General features: G+C 39.1%; 1 protein-coding gene across 3 annotated transcripts in view; it reads left to right on the forward strand.

The window, feature by feature from the left end:
* mfsd6 (major facilitator superfamily domain containing 6) overlaps nt 1–23,765 on the forward strand; it is a 102,030-nt gene that overhangs the window by 11,077 nt on the left and 67,188 nt on the right. For all 3 annotated transcript variants that reach the window (XM_002941594.5, XM_004917293.4, XM_012969218.3), the window contains one exon: nt 8,178–9,728. In XM_002941594.5, the coding sequence (XP_002941640.2) occupies nt 8,233–9,728 (1,496 nt within the window). In that variant the 5' untranslated portion in view covers nt 8,178–8,232. The remainder of the gene's footprint in view (nt 1–8,177; nt 9,729–23,765) is intronic.

Consider the following 23,765-nt stretch of genomic DNA (forward strand, 5'->3'; position numbering starts at 1 on the left):
GTACTACAACCATTAATATGGGTATGGTCATGTGATAACATGGGTGTGGTTTCAAGTGGGTGCAGTTTCAAAAAGGGGAGTAGTCAAAACTGGCTTCCATTATCGGCCCTCCACCACGTAGGTCGGAAAAATTCCGGCCCTCGGTACCACAGAAGTTGGACAGCACTGTTCTAGGCCAATATTCCTCAATTTTATAATTAACTTTCTGTGAGGTACTGTATTAAATGCTTAAGCAAAGTCTAAGTAGATGACATCCACTACCATTCTAGCATCGAGGTTCCTGCTCACCTCTTCATAAAAGGCAACTAAATTAGTCTGGGAAGATCTGTTTTGTATTAAACCATGCTGGCACAAACTTATAGTATTGTGATTTTCAATGTATTCAAGTATCCTATCCCTTATTACCCCTTCAAAAAGCTTTTCTGCTGCCAGCATCAGACTAACAGGACTATAGTTTTCAAGATGAGAACGAGATCCTTTTTTAAATAACAGCACCACATTAGCAATTCGCCAGTCTCTCGGCACCTTGTCAGACCTCAATGAATCCTGAAAAATTAAGCGAAACGGTTTGGCAATTTTGTCAACCTTTGTTTACCTTTACATGTTCAAGTCAGTTAGGATTCCTTTTACTCCTAGCTGCAATACTTTCCATCTCTATTTTATCTAGCTTTTTTGCATGCTTTATTTGCTTCCTTGTACCTGATGAAAGTTTCTTTAAAAATTAAATCATAATTTTCAGTACATGCTAACCTGACAAGCACTGTGCATTAGCCAGCATGCAGTGGAGATTACTACTTCACACTCTGATTATTACATTAGGTAACGGAGGGTTAGATCTAAGGTTAATATTAGGCTGTTACCTTTTTTTTTCCAGAAAAGGTGGCAACCCTATCTGTAGTCTGAATGCACAACAGCAGCTCCTGTTTTCCACACCTCCCCATCAAATAGTAATTAAGGATAGGTGAACGTTAATAGGTCAGGGGTAATATACAATGTACCACTAGTGTAGGGCTTTGTCTAATACTGATCTAAGTCTAATTTGCTGATTTCAGAATTATGAAAATCAGTGAGTTCCCTTTAAACATTACACTTTTTGACAAGTCAGTCATAACAGGATTCTGGGAACAAATTGCTTTAGGCTCTTAGAAAAGTCCCATTTACATGGGTTTATCATAAAGACTAATGCTGACCCACTGGGTTTTCAATGCAAAAGCCAGGATAATAGCTGATCAGATTCCCAACTACAGACCAGTTTCACCCTTCTTGGGGCTCATCAGTGTAGTGCAGGGGTTTCTGATCAGCTTAGGTAGAGCCAGGAGTGGGGATTCACGAACAAACTAAAAGGGTTGAGGAGACCGCCTCATACGTATGCAAATAAGTCATAACAGGATTCTGGGAACAAATTCCTTTAGGCTCTTAGAAAAGTCCCATTTACATGGGCTTGTCCCATTTACACAGGTTTATCCATGCTGACCCACTGGGTTTTCAATGCAAAAGCCAGGATAATAGCTGATCAGATTCCCAAGAAACCTGCAGGGAGAAGCTGTTCTCTAATTCATTGTGTTGGGTTGAAAAACCCAACATACTGTTCTTCGACTTTGGCTTATTCTTCCGCTTCTTCTTATTCTTAGCGCCCCCCATTTTCTAAACACTAGTCCTCCTACAGTTTTAGGGGTACAACACCCAAACTCTCCACACTTCTTCGCCCTATAGTGGAGCAGGTTGCTTGTGCTTTTCTAAGCGATTGTGCCCCCCGTTGTTTTGCAGCACTGCTCCGAACACCCCAATTTTCCCATTGACTTTGACAGGGAAGATTTTCAAACTGCTGCCAAGCTTACAGCTTTGAAGCTACACTTCCCAAACTTGAATAACATAATCATGGGGTCACCCTGAATGAAACAGCGACTTTGTTGTATGACCCCAAATTCGGAGCGGCCAACAACAGCCAATAACATTTTATCCATTTACTTTAATGGGGAAATTGAAACTGCTGCCAATCTTACAGCTATGAGGCTAAACCCCCCAAACTTGGATCACATAGTCATGGGGTCAGCATGAATGACAATATGATGATTGTTGGATGCCTGAAAGTGGGTGGAGCTGTGAACAGCCAATCAGATTTTACCTATTTACTTGGGGGAAATCCAACCTTCTGCCATTCTCACAGTAATAACACCAGGGTCCCCAAACTTTGCAGAGTTAGGCACCAGGTAACTGCGGTTCAAGGTTAGAAAAAGTGGGCGGAGCCACCAACAGCCAATCAGGGTTTACTTATTGACTTTTAATGGGTAAATTCAACCTGCTGCCATTCTTACAGTATTAACCCCAGGGTCCCCAAACTTTTCACAGTTAGTCAATAGGGGACTGCAGTTTTAGTTTTGAAAAAGTGGGTGGAGCCACCAACAGCCAATCAGATTTCACTTATTGAATTTTATTGGTTTGTTGCAAGGGTTCCCAAACTTTGCACAGTCAGTCACTGGGTGACTATGTTACAAGTTTAGAAAAGTGGGTGGGGCCAACAACAGCCAATCAGATTTCACCTATAGACTTCATATGTTTAAATATAAACTGCTGCCATTCATTAAATATTAATACTAAGGTCCCCAAACTGTTTTTTTTTTTTTATAAGTTTTTATTTAAGATTTTAACATTTAACACACAAAAAAAAGACAGTTTAGAAAAAGAGAGCAGAGAGAAGAAAGGGTATAGAGAGCTTTAGCGAGCCAGGCGGATTTATTCAGTTTGTGCATTTAACCAGGTATCCCACACTGCATTAAATTTGTTTGGACAGCCTCTGCAAATGTAGACCAGTTTTTGTTTAGGTAACACATCGTTGACTAGTTTTTTCCAAAAGGAAAGCGAGGGGCAGATGTCGATTTCCAGTTTAGCAAAATGGCTTTTTTAACATAAAATAGCAATTGTAAATAGCATAAATGTTGATATGATGATAACCCCAGGTCCTCTAGTACCCCCAGTAGACATAACTTTGGGGAGTGTATGTTAGGGAAAGCCAGTGTTTCGTTGATGTATTTCAATACTGCTGACCATAATTGTTGAATGGCTGGACATTCCCAGAATACATGAAGAAACGAGCCTACTGCTGTATTACATTTGGGACATAAGTCTGACGTTTGAGGGTATATCTTTGCTAATCTGTGGGGTGTTAAATAGGCACGGTTAATAAATTTAATTTGGATATACCCGTCTCTGACTGACATTGTTATTTCGGGAACCTGATCAAGAGCATCCTCCCACATTTCATCATCCAGGTCTGGTATGTCGCTCTGCCATTTAACCTTGGTCTTAGCTAGCGGGTTTGGGGTAGATTGCCACAGTAGATTGTAAAACCATGACATAGCCTTCCCTAAGTTTGGTCTATGCAGGTATTTTTTCAGCGAGGTGTCTATCACCTGTATAGGTCTAATTGGAAACTGGGCGTAAAAAGCGTGCCTGAGTTGTAAGTAGCGAAAGTACATGGCTGGGGGAAGCTCAAATTCCTCTTTAAGGGTATTGAACTGTTTCAACTCCCCATCTTTCACAATATCCTGCAATGTTTTAATACCTTTACCTGCCCATTGTTTAATCTCTGGCATCGAGTCGAAATGGGCCAGTGTGGGATTACCCCATAAAGGAGTTGGAGGGGACCATATCTGGAGGGATTTCTGTGCTTGTTGGAGAGATCTTTGGAAGATCGTAATCACAGTGAGCATTGGGGTAGTAGTGCGGTAGTAGCAAGAGGGGCCCCTGTATGGGAGTTTGGCTAGGGCTTCTAGGGAGCGTAGGGTCGCAGCTTCAAGGTCCCCAAACTTTGCAGAGCTAGTCACCAGGTAACCGTGGTTCAGAATTAGAAGAAGTGGGTGGAGCCACCAACAGCCAATCAGATTTTAACTATTGATTTTCAATGGGGAAATTTAACCTGCTGCCATTCTTACAGTATTCCTAGGGGACTGCATTTTTTTTTAGGTTTTAAAAAGTGGGTGGAGCCACCAACAGCCAATCAGACTTGACCTATTGATTTTTTTTTTTTTGCTTTAAATTTAAAATTCTGCCTTTCTCACACTATTTATGTCAGGGTTCCCAAACGTTACACAATCAGTCACTGGCCGACTACATATTCAGGGTTAGAACGACTGGGCAGAGCCAATCCATTTCCACCCATTAAATTTCATTGGTTTATATTTAAACTGATGCCATTATTAATTCCAGGGTTGTTAAACTTTTCAAAGTTAGTCACTGTGTATTTGCCATTCAAAGTTAGAAAAAAGTGGGCAAAGCCACCAACAGTCAATCACATTTCACATATTTGCTTTCAGTGGTGAAGTGTAAAATGCTGTCAGTCCCACAGTTTTTATACCCAAAAACCTCAAGCCCCAATCTATGTACTGAAGTAGTGATCATAAATAACTTAGAATTAGTTTTCATGGAAATTTTAAGGTGTCATTTATGATGCTCTTGTTTTCCTTAGTGCTCATTCTGGAAGCACTTGCACCTTCCTGCCTGCTGTTATCTGTACTGAGCGCCTGATGAAAAATCACAAGTTAGGGGTGGGAGGGGAACACCTACTTGCCATATCCTAAATGGAGCACTGCCTAATGAAGGCATTGTTCCATTCAAGGTGGTGCATTCTACAGGTCTCTGTGCTCAAAGTGCACTTTGCACATTGTGTTTGGGTTTGCAAATGAGGCCTTAACTCAAGTGTTCTAGTATTTGTACATTTGTTATATGTTTTATATTGTTAGAGATCACTAGATTCAATAAAGCATAATTTCTGGTTGAGCCTAACAACAATATAGGACATGAACTTGTTACCATTAGCTGTCCAGGCTTATCTTATCCTAGCTGAGCCTAATCCTCTTCACTTATCTGAGGGTATCTGTAATATACTCCTACAATTAACTTGCTGCATTACAATTTGTTAACATTTCAATTCATAAGGCTTCATTACTCTCATTTTCTACTACAACATCTTCCTTTAAATTGGGTTAAAGGAACAGTAACACCACAAAATGAAAGTGTTTTAAAGTAATTCAAATATAATTTACTGTTGCCCTGCACTGGTAAAACTGGGGTGTTTGCTCCAGGAACATTACTACAGTTTATATAAATAAGCTGCTGTGTAGCCCAGGGGGCAGCCATTCAAGCTGGAAAAAGAAGAAAAGGCACAGGTTACATAGCAGATAACAGATAAGACACCATTGTATTCTACAGAGTTTATCTGTTATCTGCTATACAACCTGTGCCTTTTCTCCTTTTGAATGGCCGCCCCCATGGCTACACACCAGGGTATTTCTAAACAAACAAACACACAACTTTTACCAGTGCAGGGCAAAAGTACACTATAGTTTAATTTCTTTGATATATTTTAATTTTTTGGTGTTACTATTCCTTTAAAATCATGCTTAAAATACAAATATAGTCTTCCATTTTTTCTCTTTCTCTTGTCCTTTTAAATCTGTCTATTTTTACTGATCAGTTTTGTGACTCATTCAGCCATTTTTCAGCAATGAAAAAAATCATTCAGTGCCGTTAAATCTAACTATCCCCTTTTACTGGCAAGGCTTCTTACATTAATAGATTACATACGTTTAAAACTGGTACCAGCTTGTGTGTTGCATAAATATTATTTCTGTTTCAGAAATATGATTTCTATTCAGATCAGCCACCACTCTGTGCCTTATCATTTAGTTTAAGTATAAAAAAGACATACAGTATATACTTACTGGTAAAACAAGTTAGTGAGGAGCAGAGAGAAAATTAGGCAGACGTAGGTGTTTCTGCAATCAGAAATATTATTTCAGTTGTATTTATCCTTACTTTTAATTGCTGGGCTTTAGCTCCCTTTTAATAACCATGGGAAACAGCATTTTGAGATTTTTTGCTTATTGTTTTTTTATCTTGTTCAAACCACAGCTTAAAGATAGCAGTTATCACCCCAACTGCTTGTGTTAAAAATGATGTGAAAGAGCTGCAAGATTCTCTAGCTTCTTTATCTTGCTTGGGCACCGGTTGTGGTGGGGCACATTGCAGAGGGGAATTATTGGCAACAAGGTGGAAGCTGGGACAATTCTGCTGAACAGGAAAGGGGGTAGGGGGCTCTGGTAATGTGTAGTCAGAATTAGTGCTAATAAAAAGTTTTTTTCACCACCGGAATTACTAAACAACTGCTTACAGCATTCAGGATTCATTGAGGTCTGGCATAGTGCCAAGGGACTGGCAAATTGCTAATGAGGTTCAGTTATTCAAAAAGGGATCCCATTCTCAGCTTGAAAACTATAGGCCTGTTTGTATGACATCAGTGGTAGGAAAGCTTTTGAAAGGGGAAATAAGGGATAGAATACTTGAATACATTGCAAGTCACAATACTATAAGGTTTGTGGCAGCATGGTTTTATGCGTAACAGATCTTGTCAGACTAATTTAATTACCTTTTATGAGGAGGTGAGCAGAAACCTTGATGCTGGAATGGCTGTGGATGTAATCTACTTGGACTTTGCTAAAGCATTTGATACAGTACCGCACAGAAATGTAATCATAAAATTGAGAAATATTGGCCTAGAACATAATATTTGTAATTGGATAGAGAACTGGCTGAAGGATAGTTTACAAAGAGTGGTGGTAAATAGAACCTTTTTTAATTGGGCCAGTGTGGAGTACCGCAGGTGTCTGTCCTTGGTCCTTTGCTTTTTAACTTGTTTATTAATGACCTTGAGGTGAGCATAGAAAGTACTGATTCTATTTTTGTTGAGGATACTGAATTGTGCAAAACTATAAGTTAAATGCAGGATGCTGCCATTTTGCAGAGAGATTTGACAAAATTGGAAAACTGGGCAGCAAAATGGAAAATGAGGTTCAATGTTAAAAAGTGCAAAGTTATGCACTTTAGTAAAAATAATTTAAATGCAAGTTATACACTAAATGGCAATGTGTTGGGGGATCCTTGATTGAGAAGGATCAGGGCAATAGCAATTCTTCTTTGATTAGAGTAGGTATTTAATTGGTGTTATGCAGGGTTATATATTGGGCCTGCTTTTATTTTTTGTGTTCATTAATTACTTGGAGAACAGTACTGAAAGAATTGTATCTGTTTGCAGTGGCACATAACTATGCAAAACAACCAAATTCATCCAGGATGTGTCATCCTTACAAAGGGATCTTTTACGAATGAGATTCAATGCTTAAAAAAAGTGTAAGATTATCCCTTGAGATTAAAATATATCCAGGGTAATTCTACCTTTTATGGGAGTAAGATAAGTGAATCCTTGATACAGGTGTATTGTAGCAATTAGTGCCCTTTGGCACCACCAAGGGTAAGCCAGATATTATCCTGTATTAAGAAGCGGAGGGTAATCCTATTATCCTGTATTAAGAAGCGGAGTGTAATTCTATTATCCTGTATTAAAGGAGAAGCAAAACCAAAATGTTAGGCTGGAGCCCCTGTTAAGAGAGAACTTCACCAGCCCGGGGTAGCAGCGAGCGCTTCCTTCTTCCGCGTTGGCGCGCATGCGCAGTAGATAGCGGGACTTAAACAACAAAGTTGGCTTTTCACTCTAATGCGCATTGCGCCGGACCAGGGATTTTGCCGGCAGAAGAAACGCGAAAGAAGGAAGCGCTTGCTTCAGCTACCCCGGGCTGGTGCGGTTTTCTCCTAACAGGGGCACCAGCCCGGGGTACAAGGTAAGCGATTAAAGTTGCTTTTAGTTGTAATACTAGGTAGTAATAAATGACTGGTAGTGGGTAGTAATACAAGCCTGTTAATTAAATGTTATTTTATGGAAGTTTTAAAGTAAGAATAAGTTATGTGAGAGAAAAAAGCATTTATTATAATTAATCATAAATAGAAATCTCATTGACACAATATGAATACACATATCATACAGCAGCTTATTAGCCTGTATTTGAGAACCTCCCAAAGATCTGCTGGACTGATACTGGCAAATATAAGCCAGATATGTATTAGGCAGGTTGGAGAATTCCATTACATGATAACCATATCAGCATGCTGATGAACCTCGGCCAAGCTGTTTCCTATGGACCCATAGTAAATTGTACACTCATCAAAATCTCCCTTTAACAATGTTTTGTTATGTGTATCATTTATAAATTTAGTTAAATAAAGTTAATTCAGTGCATGATTTTTGCAAACTACTATTTTTTAACATTTGCTTTTTCAACTTTCAGGTTTGTTTCATATCCTCATTTGGATCATATTGCTATTTAGTGGTCCTGTAGAACAATGGCAAAAGGAGATAAGGTTGCTATCTTATCTGAAGATGAGGAGGACCAAAAAAGGAAGTATGTACTTGCTGATCCTTTTAACAGCACCTCACTTGACCCTGACCATGACCTTGCTGGATCCACTGGACCTCCCCAAGCAGCTGAGACAATGTCTACTGCTGATCAGGATATGGACTGGCTAGAAAGACACTGTATCAAAATTAACAATGATCTTCTTATTTCTAAAGTCTTCTACTTCTTTTTCTACTCTGCATATGGATCCCTCTATCCACTATTACCTGTTTATTACAAACAACTGGGAATGAATGCTACTCAGAGTGGGCTGCTTGTAGGAATTAGGTACTTTATTGAGTTCTGCAGTGCCCCTTTCTGGGGAGTGATTGCTGATCGCTTTAAGAAAGGCAAGATGGTCCTCCTGTTTTCAGTTCTCTGTTGGGTTTTATTTAATTTGGGAATTGGATTTGTTAAGCCAGCAGCACTGAGTTGCATGACAAGTAATCTTGAGCCTGTATATCCTACCAACTCCAGCCTTGTTACAATAGACATACCATCAACAATCGCTGGAATTATTTCAAACTCCACAAAAAACAAGAATAAAAGGGAAACATTGGAAGACTCTAGTTTGAAAGGAAATTACCTTCAACTACAACAAAGTACTCAAGATATCAATAATGACAGTGCTATCAATATTACAACACAGAGTACAACCTCTACTATTTTAATTACCACAACTACAGTAGTTGCATTGACTGAAGTTAAGACTCCCACTGCTGATCAGTTTATTTTGGAATATAACAAAGAAGATGTAGAAACCATGTTTCTGTTACTTTTGCTGGTAGTTATAATAGGAGAGTTTTTTAGTGCCCCAGCTGTCACTATAGTAGATACGGTGACACTACAATATTTGGGCAAACATAGAGATCGGTATGGACTGCAAAGAATGTGGGGTTCCCTTGGATGGGGCCTGGCTATGTTGTCTGTTGGTATAGGAATTGATAACACCCATATTGATGTGATTATCGAGGGTATCGGTTGCTTAGATCCAGATTATAAAAATTACCGCATCGCATTTATTGTATTTGGTGTCCTGATGACAGTGGCTCTAATTGTTTCTACGCAATTTCACTTTCACTACCATCACTTAAAACAAGAAGAAGACAGGAGAGAAGACTTAGAGAGCTCAACAATAGAATCAAGTTCCCAAACTGAATCTTCAGTAAATCAGAATGAGAGAGAGCAGAGGGATACAAATCAGGCTTTTAGATTCCGGGACTTGATCAAAATTATTTGCACAGTGCAGTATGGCTCAGTCCTTTTTGTGGCTTGGTTTATGGGTTTTGGTTATGGATATGTTTTCACGTTCCTTTTTTGGCACCTGCAAGACCTTAATGGGACCACAACATTGTTTGGAATCTGCTCCGTCTTGAGTCATGTGTCTGAACTTACCGCTTATTTCTTCAGCCACAAGGTGATTGAACTAGTTGGTCATATAAGGTAAGAAACCACTGTATGTATATACCTGTTTCTATTGATATTAGTAAAGGGATTCTGGCAGCTGAAAATATTTTTTCATGGTCATTTATACAAAACTTTTTAATGATCTTAAAGGAACAGTAACACCAAAAAATGAAAGTGTATAAAAATAAAAAATATATGATATACTATTGCTCTGCGCTGGTAAAAGTTGTGTGTTTTCTTCATAAACACTACTGCAGTTTATATAAATACCCTGCTGTGTAGCCATGGGGGCAGCCATTTAAATTGAAAAAAGGAGAAAAGGCACAGGTTACTAAGCAGATAACAGATAAGTAGCAGATTCCCATTGTATTCTACACAGTTTATCTGGTATCTTCTTATGTAACCTGTGCCTTTTCTCCCTTTTTCAATTTAAATGGCTGCCCCCATGGCTACACAGCAGCTATTTCTATTAACTATAGTAGTCTTTCTGAAGCAAACACGCAACTTTTACCAGTGCAGGGCAACAGTACATTATATTTTAATTATTTTAAAACATTTTTATTTTTTAGTGTTACTGTTCCTTTAAAGTGAACTGTCTTGAAAATGAAAATTAAATATAACATGTATCATACTGAAATAAGACATTTTCGAAATATAATCAAAAATTATAATATAAAAAATTATGTTTCATTTAAAAGTGAAAGAGTTAATGAGGGGTTGCTGAGAAATTAATATACATATTGAATATATGATATCTGAACATTTAATGCAGGGAGTTATACAATTTGAGACACAAAAATGAGTTCCAATGAGTGTTTAGCGTGTGTCACCATAATCCTCCTGAATACAGTGCAGCAAAAATTTTCCCCTAAGGAAAAGGTTAGAGGGGAACTTTCACAAAAAATGAAAATGAGATATAATTTAATACAATCATTCTTCCTCTTTTTTTAGACTACACATAATATTCATATAGCACTAACAATCAACTAAAAGTCACAAACGTTCAACAGATTTAGATGCTTCACGTGAAAATGGGGTCAAGCTAGATCTACCTAGTGAAGCTCCTGCTCCTGCTATCCATAAGCATGTTGCTCTAATATACTAAAAAAGTGTTAGGTGAGTTATTTAGTGAATAGAAATTAGCATTAGTAGTATGTTTCTCATTACAGGTAGTTACTACAATTATACATATTCTCTCGCAATCCTTCATACGATGATCAATGTTTAAGGAAAAATCTGAAACCCTTTGCTCTTAGAATCATATGTGGTATGTACTGCTTGAGTGTAGGCTTTATAAAACAAATTAGGTACTCAGTCACTAGTGAAGTGAGTCTCCTGCAGAATAACCACATCAGCATGTAATTTCCTGTGTTGGGTAAAAGCTGCTTTATGCTTTATCTGGCTATTAACCCCCTTAGGAGATATGAAATGATAATTTAAGACTATAATTTGTCCATCAACAAAAACAACTATTTCAAGTGATATGGTCTGTAGTGTAATTGAAACTATGAAAACATGCGTGGTCCTGATAACAATTGGACTATGGGCAAATTTCATTGCTAACAACCAAAATTTTCAAACCTGACCCATGTTGGATGAAAAATCACTAAATGTGTGATCATTTGGTGCCCACATGCGCGATCACCCAGGGGCCCCATAGGAAACGACAGGTTCCTGGTTCCTTTTGTGGGTCCCTCCTGCCTCCTCCAGGACGATCTGCCTGTCTGCCAACCCCAGGTAAGTGTAAAAAAACACACACTTATTATTCTTACACACACAAACACACATTTTGGGGGGTTTCACACATTCACAGCACTTACACTTACTTGCATGCTATCACTTACACTTCCTTTTTTTTTATCGCATTGGGGGTTTTTGGGGATTTTTTGCCTGAAAAAAGTTTTATTGCCATTGCGGATAGCGTATTCACTAACTGCACTGCAAGACCTTAATGGGACCACACCAACTGCACCTTTTGTATGTTATTTTGGTGCTTTTATTACATTTTTCTGTGATTTTGGTGCATTTTTAGTTTATAAACTTCCTGCATGACAACTTTATGTCACAGGTGGTTGAGGAGACAACCAGGAACCATGCTATATTGGATCTAGTGTTCTCTAATGACCCAGAACATATAGCAAATGTGCAACTTGTAGAACCCCTGGGCAACAGTGACCATAATGTTATTTCATTTGATGTTTCGTGCAGGAAACAAATTTACACGGGGGCAACAAAGACACTGAATTTTAGAAAGGCAAAATTTACCTCCATAAGGGCAGCGCTTCAGGGCATAGATTGGGGCATTATGTTTTCTGATAAAAACACAGAGCAGAAATGGTTGTCATTTAAAATTATATTAAATCATTACTGTTCTCAATTTATTCCATTAATAAGAAAAAGTAGAAGTGTTAAGAATCACCCTATGTGGCTTAACTCTGAGGTAAAAAAGTTAATAGGGAAAAAAGGAAAGCTTTTAAAGGAGACATATTGGATAAATGGGAAAAACCCTAATTTTGTAGGCAATTATGAATAATATACGGTGCTGGTTTCCCTTTGGGCTAAACATTAACCCTATCTGTAACAATGGCCCCTTTATTGGAGCTCCCTATAGATCCTCTCACTTCTCTGTCTGAGTTTGAAATGGAGAGTGGGCGTGTCCTAATGGTCCCTGCCAGAAGCACAGTAGGAGGGGGAGAGCCAATCACAGCCCTGCCCTCACCCAAGCAAAGACAAGCTTCAGTTCCCTATCAGGTCAGCCTAGCTGCTGATTGGTTCCTATCCTACAGTGCAGGGTACGGAGGGCCGCCGGCTCCCCAGCTCATCCAGAGAATTTAGCCAGCAGGAAGTGGAACAGATGGGCGGGGCTAGTGGGCTTTTTGTGGAATTTCTCAATAAATCGGTCTGAAACACAACTTTTTAAGCACAATCCTTCTGTATCTAGAGGAGTATAATTCCCTGGTACATTCTTAATTTTTATAGGATATGTCTCCTTTAAGAAATATAAGTCAGAGGGGACAGTAGCTGCGTTAAATGAATATACAGTGGTGTGAAAAACTATTCCTGATTTCTTATTCTTTTGCATGTTTGTCACACTTAAGGGCTCTGGCACACGGGGAGATTAGTCGCCCGCGACAAAACTCCCTGTTCGCGGGCGACTAATCTCCCCGAGTTGCCATGAGCCGCCATCCCACCAGCAAACATGTAAGTCGCCGGCAGGATGGCACACGCGGCGGCGCGATTTGCCGAAATCGCCAAAAAAGACTCGCGAGGCTAATCTCCCCGTGTGCCAGAGCCCTAAATGTTTCTGATCATCAAACACATTTAACTATTAGTCAAAGATAACACAAGTAAACACAAAATGCAGTTTTTAAATGAGGGTTTTTATTATTTAGGGAGAAAAAAAATCCAAACCTACATGGCCCTGTGTGAAAAAGTAATTGCCCCCTGAACCTAATAACTGGTTGGGCCACCCTTAGCAGCAATAACTGCAATCAAGCGTTTGCGATAACTTGCAACGAGTCTTTTACAGCGCTCTGGAGGAATTTTGGCCCACTCATCTTTGCAGAATTGTTGTAATTCAGCTTTATTTGAGGGTTTTCTAGCATAACCCACCTTTTTAAGGTCATGCCACAACATCTCAATAGGATTCAGGTCAGGACTTTGACTAGGCCACTCCAAAGTCTTCATTTTGTTTTTCTTCAGCCATTCAGAGGTGGATTTGCTGGTGTGTTTTGGGTCATTGTCCTGCTGCAGCACCCAAGAGCGCTTCAGCTTGAGTTGACGAACAGATGGCCGGACATTCTCCTTCAGGATTTTTTGGTAGACAGTAGAATTCATGGTTCCATCTATTACAGCAAGCCTGAAGCAGCAAAACAACCCCAGACCATCACACTACCACCACCATATTTTACTGTTGGTATGATGTTCTTTTTCTGAAATGCTGTGTTACTTTTACGCCAGATGTAACGGGACACGTACCTTCCAAAAAGTTCAACTTTTGTCTCGTCAGTCCACAAGGTATTTTCCCAAAAGTCTTGGCAATCATTGAGATGTTTTTTAGCAAAATTGAGATGAGCCTTAATGTTACATAGTTACATAGTTACATAGTTACATAGTTACATAGGGTTGAAAAAAGACCATTGTCCATCAAGTTCAACCCATCCGAGTAAACCCAGCACACAACCTATACTAACCAATCTATACACTCACATACATAAACTATATATATACAACCAGTAATACTAACTGTAGATATTAGTATCACAATAGCCTTGGATATTCTGCTTGTTCAAAAACTCATCCAGGCCCCTCTTAAAGGCATTAACAGAGTCTGCCATTACCACATCACTAGGAAGGGCATTCCACAGCCTCACTGCTCTCACCGTGAAAAACCACCTACGCTGCTTCAAATGGAAGCTCTGTTCCTCTAATCTATAGGGGTGACCTCTGGTGCGCTGATTGTTTTTATGGGAAAAAAGAACATCCCCCAACTGCCTATAATCCCCTCTAATGTACTTGTACAGAGTAATCATGTCCCCTCGCAAGCGCCTCTTTTCCAGAGAAAACAACCCCAACCTCGACAGTCTAACCTCATAGCTTAAATCTTCCATCCCCTTTACCAGTTTAGTTGCACGTCTCTGCACTCTCTCCAGCTCATTAATATCCTTCTTAAGGACTGGAGCCCAAAACTGCACCGCATACTCAATGTTCTTTTTGCTTAAAAGTGGTTTGCGCCTTGGAAATCTGCCATGCAGGCCGTTTTTGCCCAGTCTCTTTCTTATGGTGGAGTCATGAACACTGACCTTAATTGAGGCAAGTGAGGCCTGCAGTTCTTTAGATGTTGTCCTGGGGTCTTTTGTGGCCTCTCGGATGAGTTGTCTCTGCGCTCTTGGGGTAATTTTGGTCGGCCGGCCACTCCTGGGAAGGTTCACCACTGTTCCATGTTTTTGCCATTTGTGGATAATGGCTCTCACTGTGGTTCGCTGGAGTCCCAAAGCTTTAGAAATGGCTTTATAACCTTTACCAGACTGATAGATCTCAATTACTTTTGTTCTCATTTGTTCCTGAATTTCTTTGGATCTTGGTATGATGTCTAGCTTTTGAGGTGCTTTTGGTCTACTTCTCTGTGTCAGGTAGCTCCTATTTAAGTGATTTCTTGATTGAAACAGGTGTGGCAGTAATCAGGCCTGGGGGTGACTACAGAAATTGAACTCAGGTGTGATAAACCACAGTTAAGTTATTTTTTAACAAGGGGGGCAATCACTTTTTCACACATGGCCATGTAGATTTGGAGTTTTTTTTCTCCCTTAATAACGTAAACCTTCATTTAAAAACTGCATTTTGTGTTCAATTATGTTATCTTTGACTAATAGTTAACGGTTTTTGATGAGCAGAAACATTTAAGTGTGACAAACATGCAAAAGAATAAGAAATCAGGAAGGGGGCAAATAGTTTTTCACACCACTGTAAACACTATAACAAGTGTTGTAAAACAGCAATCCGGAAGGCTAAGATAGAAAATGAGGAGCGCATTGTGGCAGAGGCCAAGACTAACCCCAAAAAGTTTTTTAAGTATATTAATTGTAAAAAGATGCAGGTTGAGGGCGTGGCCCCTTTGAGTTTTAGTAACAATATGGTTACAGCGGATACAGAAAAGGCAGATGTGCTTAACCAGTTCTTTTCTTCTGTGTATACAGTAGAGGAGGCGGAGTGTTAAGTCCCACCCAAACACTGTTGCCTCAGCTCCAACTACACAGTGGTTGACACAGGATATGGTGCTTAAAGGGTTACACAAGATAAATGTTAACAAGGCACCTGGGCCAGATGGAATACACCCTCGGGTACTGAGAGAGCTAGGGTCAGAATTACAGTGGCCCTTGTTTCTGATATTCTCAGACTCGCTTTCATCAGGTATGGTACCTAGGGATTGAAAGAAGGCGATTGTCATTCCTATATTTAAAAAGGGTAAGATCTCAGCCTGGCAATTATAGGCCTGTAAGTTTGACATCTGTGGTGGGCAAATTATTTGAAGGCTTGTTAAGGGATCACATGCAAAATTATGTACTGGAGAATGGCATTATGAGCAGTAATCAGCATGGCTTTATGAAGGACAGGTCATGTCAGACCAATTTAATTGCTTTTTATGATGTGGTAAGTAAGAAGCTGGACAGTGGGAATGCATTAGATTTAATCTATTTGGATTTTGCCAAAGCATTTGATACCATTCCCCACAAACGATTGCTTTCTAAACGAAGGTCTATATACAGGGTTATGGGAAATAGCTTAGTACACGTTGATCCAGGGACTGTTCCAATTGCCATCTTGGAGTCAGGAAGGAATTTTTTCCCCTCTGCAGCAAATTAGAGAGGCTTCAGATGGGGTTTTTTGCCTTCCTCTGGATCAACTAGAAGTTAGGTAGGTTATATATAGGCATTGTGGTTGAATGTGATGGACATATGTCTTTTTTTAAACCTAACTTACTATGTTACTATGTTATTGCATTTTTAGTTCTGCATAGGTGTTTTTCACTTGATTTTGTCCATAAAACTAATTTGCCCAAGCCAAAATACTCAAACTGTGATTCTGGTTGCAGATTACACTAGGCGAAAAAAAAAACAAAAAACATTGATTTTAGTGGTACTTTTTTTGGATTTCAGCGATCTTATTGCATTTCACATTGTTACTTGTCTTTGCCCATGGAAATTTTGTCTGCTATATATCGATTTGTGTGCCTCTGTACACCGTATAGTTTTGGAAATCTATGCATATTGGGAATCAAACTGTTCAGTAGGCCCCTGTCTTTCATATTTAGAATGTTTTATGTTGATACGCTACACAATGTGGAATACATAATGGGGTAAAATGCAAGAAATTTCATAAAAACCATTATTTTTATCATTGCTTTGTAATTTGCAGTAGAAAGATATATTTACCCATTTTTGTTTAATGAGAATGTGCACGTTTAGAAAATATATGGTTTTCTAGGGTCTCGCTTACTCTGTACGTGAAAATTCATATGCACTATTTTAATTTTGGTGCCTCTATATGCCACATAGTTTGGTAAATCTATGCATATTGGTCATCAACTGTTCAGTAGGTCCCTGTCATTCATATTTAGAATGTTTTATGTTGGTACGTTACAAAATGTAGGATATAGAATTGGGTAAAATGCAATCTTTGAGACCATTTTCAGAAATTACATAAAAATTGCTAAATTTAGCTTAGCTTTGCTGTATGGTGCTTTGCCATACAAAGACATATTTACCCATTTTACATTCGGCAGAATATGTATTTTCTGAAAATATGAGGTTTTCTGGGGTCAACTTATTTCCCACTTTTACCACATTTATTTCTACTACCAAAAAATTGCCAATTTTTTAGAATTTTAATAATTTAAAACAAAACTCTGGGAATTCATTGCAAAGGACTCCAAATAAATCCCATTTACATGGGTTTATCCTATAGGCTAAAGCTCACCCACTGGGTTTTTAAAGCAGAAGCCAGGATAAAAGCTGGTCAGATTCCCAACTACAGACCGGTATCACCCTTCTTGGGGCTCCTCGGTGTAGTGCAGGGTTTTCTGATCAGCTTAGGTAGAGCATGACAAACTAATCATTAGGGTTGAGGAGACTGCCTCATACAGATACAAATTAACAAAAGGAATTCTGGAAATGAATTCCGAAGGACTCCAAAAAAATCCCATTTACATGGGTTTATCCCACAGGCTAAAGCTCACCCACTGTGTTGTGAAAGCAGAAGCCAGGATAATAGCTGATCAGATTCCCAACTTAATTTTTACTAGAAACTGCTAAATTCAGAAAAGCATTGCTGTTTGGTACCCAAAATAACCTTACTATCTATGTAACAACTGACTGAATTTGATGATTTCTGCAATTTCAACAGCTAGCACTGCCGAACATAACTATAGTCTGGGAATTGTGAATTCAGGTTGACTGATGTTCATTTCAGAAGGTCTATGTGTACTGACCAGGCAAACATGACCAATTATTACCAACCTTCCAATTTCTGAGCATATGCTGCATCATGGGGAGCGTTTGTCTGAAGACTTTATTCAACCTAAAAATGTCCCTCCCCAAAAGCAGTAAATTCTCTGCTTCATTATCTAGTGGTGTTATTTCTTGTGCTATGGACTTGAGACGGTGGTGGTTGCAGGCAGCTGCTGGAAGTGGGAAACTCATCTCTATTGTTAGGAATCATATTGCATTCTAAAAGTGTGGGCAAGGGAAAACTCCATCCAACTCCTGAACAGCTTTTAGAAGTGAATGCAGCTAGAGGGCTATTTATGTTGAACAATTCAAAAAAAGTCTGACCATACCAGGGCTCTTATTCCTTTGGTCGTCCAGCATGGCATACGCCCTTTTGCTTTCCTAGTGATTGCCAGCTGGGTAAACATTTACAAGGCATATTTTTTAGCACAATTTCACCCTGAAGCACTTTCCACACACCTCAGTATATGTAGATGTTACTGCCTCATGTGATGGTTCTTCCTTCTCCCTGCCATCCTGTGTGAGGGGATTTGGCAAGCCATGGGGTTGGACCTGGATGGAGGACTTATTCTTACCACATTCAGAACATTTAACATTCACTTCACAGCATCTTACAACATGTTTGTCTGATGCACAACATTTAAAACAGATGTTGTTCAGTTTTGTTCATTGAGGGGTATCTCTCAAACCCCTGCACCTTTTCAGTGAATGAGTGTGGTTTGAGATGGATTGGGCACGACCTGACTGGGTTATCAACTGCTCCTGGTGAATGAAGAGATAAAGCAACATCTGTTTTGTGCATGAATACTGGTCTGTGGGTGCTGCTGTGATTGTCAATAAGACTGCCTTTCTTGTTTAGATCAGCAGAGCAGGAGATGAGGTTGAAGCTGGGGTCATTGTGTGCATTGACTTCACTTTGTATAACATTTGTAAAGAAGAAGAATGGTGGGCTTTTCATCATCTATTTCTCTTGAAGTGCATGTGGAAGCTTTCCGACGATTGAGTTAACACCTCTAGCAGTGTCTAAATAGGAATGCCCTGGGAGGCAATTACCTTTTTTGCAGCCTCAATCTCTGAAAGCAAGTCACTCAATTTTCTAAGCTTATGGTGCATAACAGAGCACTTTCTGTTGCTTCTAGTGACCAGTAAATCTCCTCCAGCCTCACCTAGACGCATTTCAGCCCAGTAAATCCATTACATTTGCTGATCTGATGGCGGCCAGCATATTTTGCAGATTCTGTTCCTAGCCATTTAAAGGAACAGTAACATCAAAAAATTAAAGTGTTTTAAAGTAATTAAAATATAATGTGCTGTTGCTCTGCAAAAAACTGGTGTTTTTGCTACAGAAAAGCTACTATATAAATAAGCTGCTGTGTAGCCATGGGGGCAGCCATTCAAGCTGGAAAAAAGCAGAAAAGGCACAGGTTCCATAGCAGATAACTAGTAGATAAGCTCCATATAATGGGGGTTTATCTGTTATCTGCTAAGTAACCTGTGCCTTTTCTCCTTTGAATGGCTGCCCCCATGGCTACACAGCAGCTTACTTATATAAACTATAGTAGTCTTTCTGAGGCAAACACGCTAGTTGTAGCAATGCAGGGCAACAGTATATTATATTATTATTTTTATACACTTTCATTTTTTGGTGTTACTGTTCCTTTAATTAGTAGATCTATCTTTTTTCCTGCTGAAAGGCCTAAGGTCATTTAGGAATGAGAATTTCCAGGCTAAGTAATTCTCTGCTCAATCATCAAATCTGGTCAGTCCTGATGATACCAGCTGGGTTTGTGCCAGATACCTTGCTAAAAATGATGAGTCAACGAATATTTGAACCCTTGTTGTGGGTATAGTGACTGAAGTGGGGTGTTTAAAACTGGCGTTCTCAGGCCATCACACGGCTGATTCTTTAAAGGAGAAGGAAAGGTAAAAACTAAGTAAGTATTATCAGAAAGGTCTATGTAGATACAGCCACAAACACTCACAGAAACGCTGCACTGAGTGCTCTATAAAAAGAAACACGGGATTTCTTGTCTTCCTTTATGTAAACATGTTCTTCAATATCAGGCTTCCTCTCTCGGAAAAAATCTTCAAAGGTTCTGAGTGTTACTCTGCCATCTGTTTATTACAAAATCACATACTTTTTTCCATCTGGGTCCTAACTGGGATTCAAAAAAGGCCCTGGCATTTCAATCAAAGAAAAAGAAAGAAACACTGTGTCACAAAAGTAAATAAAGTAAAACAAAAAACACAAGAAACAAAGAACAAAAAACAAAAGAAAGAGAAGATTTCTCTATATAATAGTCAGTGTTCCAATTTATAAAGTACGATCTGTACCAATCTGAACGGTTAGGTCTGGGTGTAGAAACCCCGGACGTATCGCAAGTGCTATTCAAGGAACACAGCAGTCAGGCATAGTCAATCAATGTATAGTCAGTATGAGTCAAAATAGCTCACCGGTATCCCTGGCTGGTCCGGTTGCTCGGGGCCCCGAACCTATAGCTGAGGGGGAGAAAGCCAACTTCAAACGTAATGGACACCAAACGCTCCGGACTCTGGGGTCTCTCATATGATCAAATCTTTATTGTTTCATTAAAAGAATGAACGCCTAACGCGTTTTGTGTGGCAAGCACACTTACTCATAGGCTTAAAATCATTATACATCAGGGGGGGTTTTAAATAGCACATACAAAGCGAATGACATAATCAACAAGTCAATTCAGCTGACAAGAGGGCGGAGAAATACTAATCCGCTCAAACATACCCTAATGAAAAAATATATTGAACAACTTTAATGAAACTCAAAAAATTACACACAATACTCAGAGAATCCCACTATATGGATATATAATAAACAGAGTCACTCTCACAGGTATAAATATACAAATATCTTAAAAATGTTACGGTATAAACTCTTTACAACAGTTTACAAAAGTCAGCATATATTTAATGAGCAGATTTGCTCTCACATGTGTGCAAACTAATATCTTAAAAAAGTCATAATGAAACCACCATGTAAAGAGTTGTCACAAGTCAACCCACTAGTTTAAATTGAAAAGTTATAAATACTGTGATCAGCCAATAAAGACTTAATAAATCACTAAAAATTGTAAAAGGTATAGCGGACCGGATACTGATGAAAAAATGATAATATTATCAGGCTAATCAAGATAAAACAATATACGAAAGACTAGACATAACAACTGACATCAAATACTGAATTCAACCCTCTCGGGTACCGTGTATTTAAAATAAAAATCCATTTAACTTCAGACCTCAAAAGTCTTGCATACATGTCAGTTCGTCTTTCATCAGGGATTATTTTCTCTATAGCCTGAATCTGCAAGAATGTCACATCCGAATTGCTACAGTGGACAAAATGCCTGGACAATGGACTGTTGCCATCTGTTGCTATAATGTGTCTTATATGTTCCCTCATTCGGCATTTTAAAGACCGAGTTGTGCAGCCAACATACTGCATTCCACATTTAGAACAAGTCAAAAGATAGACCACGTATCGTGTATGACAATTAACATACGACCGCATATCATAGGATCTACCAGTGACTGTACTGTTAAAGCTAACTGACTGTTTGATATAGATACACGTGACACATCTGCGAGCTCCGCAGCGATAAGTTCCCTTCACATTTAGCCAGGAAGTTTTCAAGGGTTGCGACTTCCATAAAGTAGGTGGCATTAGATTACCTAGGGTGGGCGCCCTGCGGGCTACTACATTGCAACCATCCTGTAATACTATCGCTAAATCTGGATCGTTATACAAGACCGGAATCAGATCATGCAATATACGCTTAACTTTATAAAATTGATTACTGAAAGCTGTTACAAAGGTAGGTATGTCCCCACTCCTTATGGTCCTATTATCACTACCTTTGTTCCGATTCGCTAAAAGCTCAAATCTATTGGTTCGTAAAGCCTTAATGAACGCTTGCGACAATGATTTAATACTATATCCCCGACTTAGAAATCTATCTCGTAGGTGAATCGCCTGTTCAAGGAAATCATGTTCTGTACTACAATTCCTTCGTAAGCGATAGAATTGCCCAAGGGGAATACCTTTAAACATATGAGAAGGATGGCAAGAATCTGCCCTCAGTAACAAATTCCCAGAACATGGTTTCCTGAATACGGTAGTCACAACTGAGGAACCTGACAAACCTGGCATTTCAATTACACAGAATACTTTGCACCAATCATGCTCCAAGAGGCTTTATTTAGGACTATAATTCAGTTGCTCACTTCCTAAGAAAACAGGTTTTTTGCATGTTGCTTGTAAATTTAGCTTGTCTGACTATGAATCATCTAAATACCTTGTTACTGTGGTGTGTCTCTGTTTATGTATGACCTGGCTTATGTTAGTTTGTTTATTGCTCTAGTGCTTTGACTTGGTTACCAGCTTTACACATATATGTTTTTGCCCTCAGGAGCAAGATTCCTACTACTTCAAATTATAAGCTTACTTTTGCTTTGACCCGATTTTGCCTTGTATATGTCTTTTTAACCTCAATATCTAGCATCTCTACTTAGGAGGGCTCTGCTCTATCAATCCTATGTTCTGTTATTATTTACCAAGGGCATGTTAAAATAACTAAATCCACGCAAAAAGAACAATATCAATGTGTAAATGCAGACACAAAAAAAAAAAAAAAAATAAATTAATTGGCTTTACCTTTAGTAACATATATATAAACTGCATCATCAACAATAACCAATGTACTAAGTTAACGAGAGCTGCCTTCCTCCACCTAATCCCATGTGGTATAAATCAATTAAAATACTAGGGGGCACATTTACTAACCCACGAACGGGCCGAATGCGTCCGATTGCGTTTTTTTCGTAATGATCGGTATTTTGCGATTTTTTCGGAAAATTGACGCGACTTTTTCGTTACTAATACGATTTGTGCGAAAAAAAGCGACTTTTTCGTAGCCATTCCGAAAGTTGCGCAAAATCTGGCGATTTTTCGTAGCGTTAAAACTTGCGCGAAACGTCGCACCTTTTGGGCCTGATTCACTAAAGGGCGATAAAACGTGCGCTATTTTTATTGTGCGCTAAAATTTTTACCGCGTCTTAATTTTGGCGATTTTTCGCACGATTCACTATAAGCATACTCGCGCTTTTTTACGCGCGGTATTTCAATGCGATAAATAGCGCGGTATTTTCCGCATGCAGGCTATTTATTGCATGCGCTAATTGTAACAATCGGCAGCATAAAAATGGCGACATTTTGCCCTGGGAGTGCTAGAGAGGTGCTGTATAAAAGTTTATTTGCAAAAAACCCCCCCAAAAATTATAAAAATCTAAGTAAGAAAAAAAAAGAAGTGCTAGAGATAATAAAATGGGGGGGGGGGGGGCATTTAAGAATATTTAGCCAAATACTTAGGGGTCTGTTTGCTAAAGTGGCTTAAATTAAGTGGGAGATTTTACACACAGAATAAATGGCAAATATGTTATGGGCACTTTATTAAATTGCAATTATTCTGGCAACAAAAAATTGGATTGGCAGTTATCCCACTTGCCAGAAAATACGCTACGTACTAATTAGCGCAAGTTTTACTATTCAGCAAAATGGGCTAAAGGCAAAATTGATGCCAGAATATTTGCAAACATTTAACCCATATAGCATATTGATGCTGTTACTGATAAATGTAAGAGTGTAGGGGAAACTACATGAAAGTATAGAATACCATATCAAGGAAGGCAAAATAATTAGACATTACCCAGTTCAAAAGTAGAAAAATAAAAACTTTAATTACAACAATAAACTTTTTTAAAAGACTATAAAAAAAAAAAACTTAGGGCTTGCTGCCCTTGAGTTCCCTCATGTCCTGCTGCAGCTGGGCCACCTGGGCCTTCAGAGTTTCCAGGTCCTCCTGCATTGACCGAAGTGTGGGGTCAGTCCTCCCAGGTGTTGTTTGGGTCCCCACATCTTCGGTCTGGCGTGATGGACCCTCATCAGCAGGAGGACCTGGTGCCCAGCGCTTGGCCTGGGGAGAGTGTTGGGCCTGGGGGGAGAACTCAAGGGCCGGGGGGGAAACTGGGGGAGAAA

The sequence above is a fragment of the Xenopus tropicalis genome, chromosome 9 (genome assembly GCF_000004195.4).
Source record: "Xenopus tropicalis strain Nigerian chromosome 9, UCB_Xtro_10.0, whole genome shotgun sequence".
Classification (NCBI taxonomy): Eukaryota; Metazoa; Chordata; class Amphibia; order Anura; family Pipidae; genus Xenopus; species Xenopus tropicalis.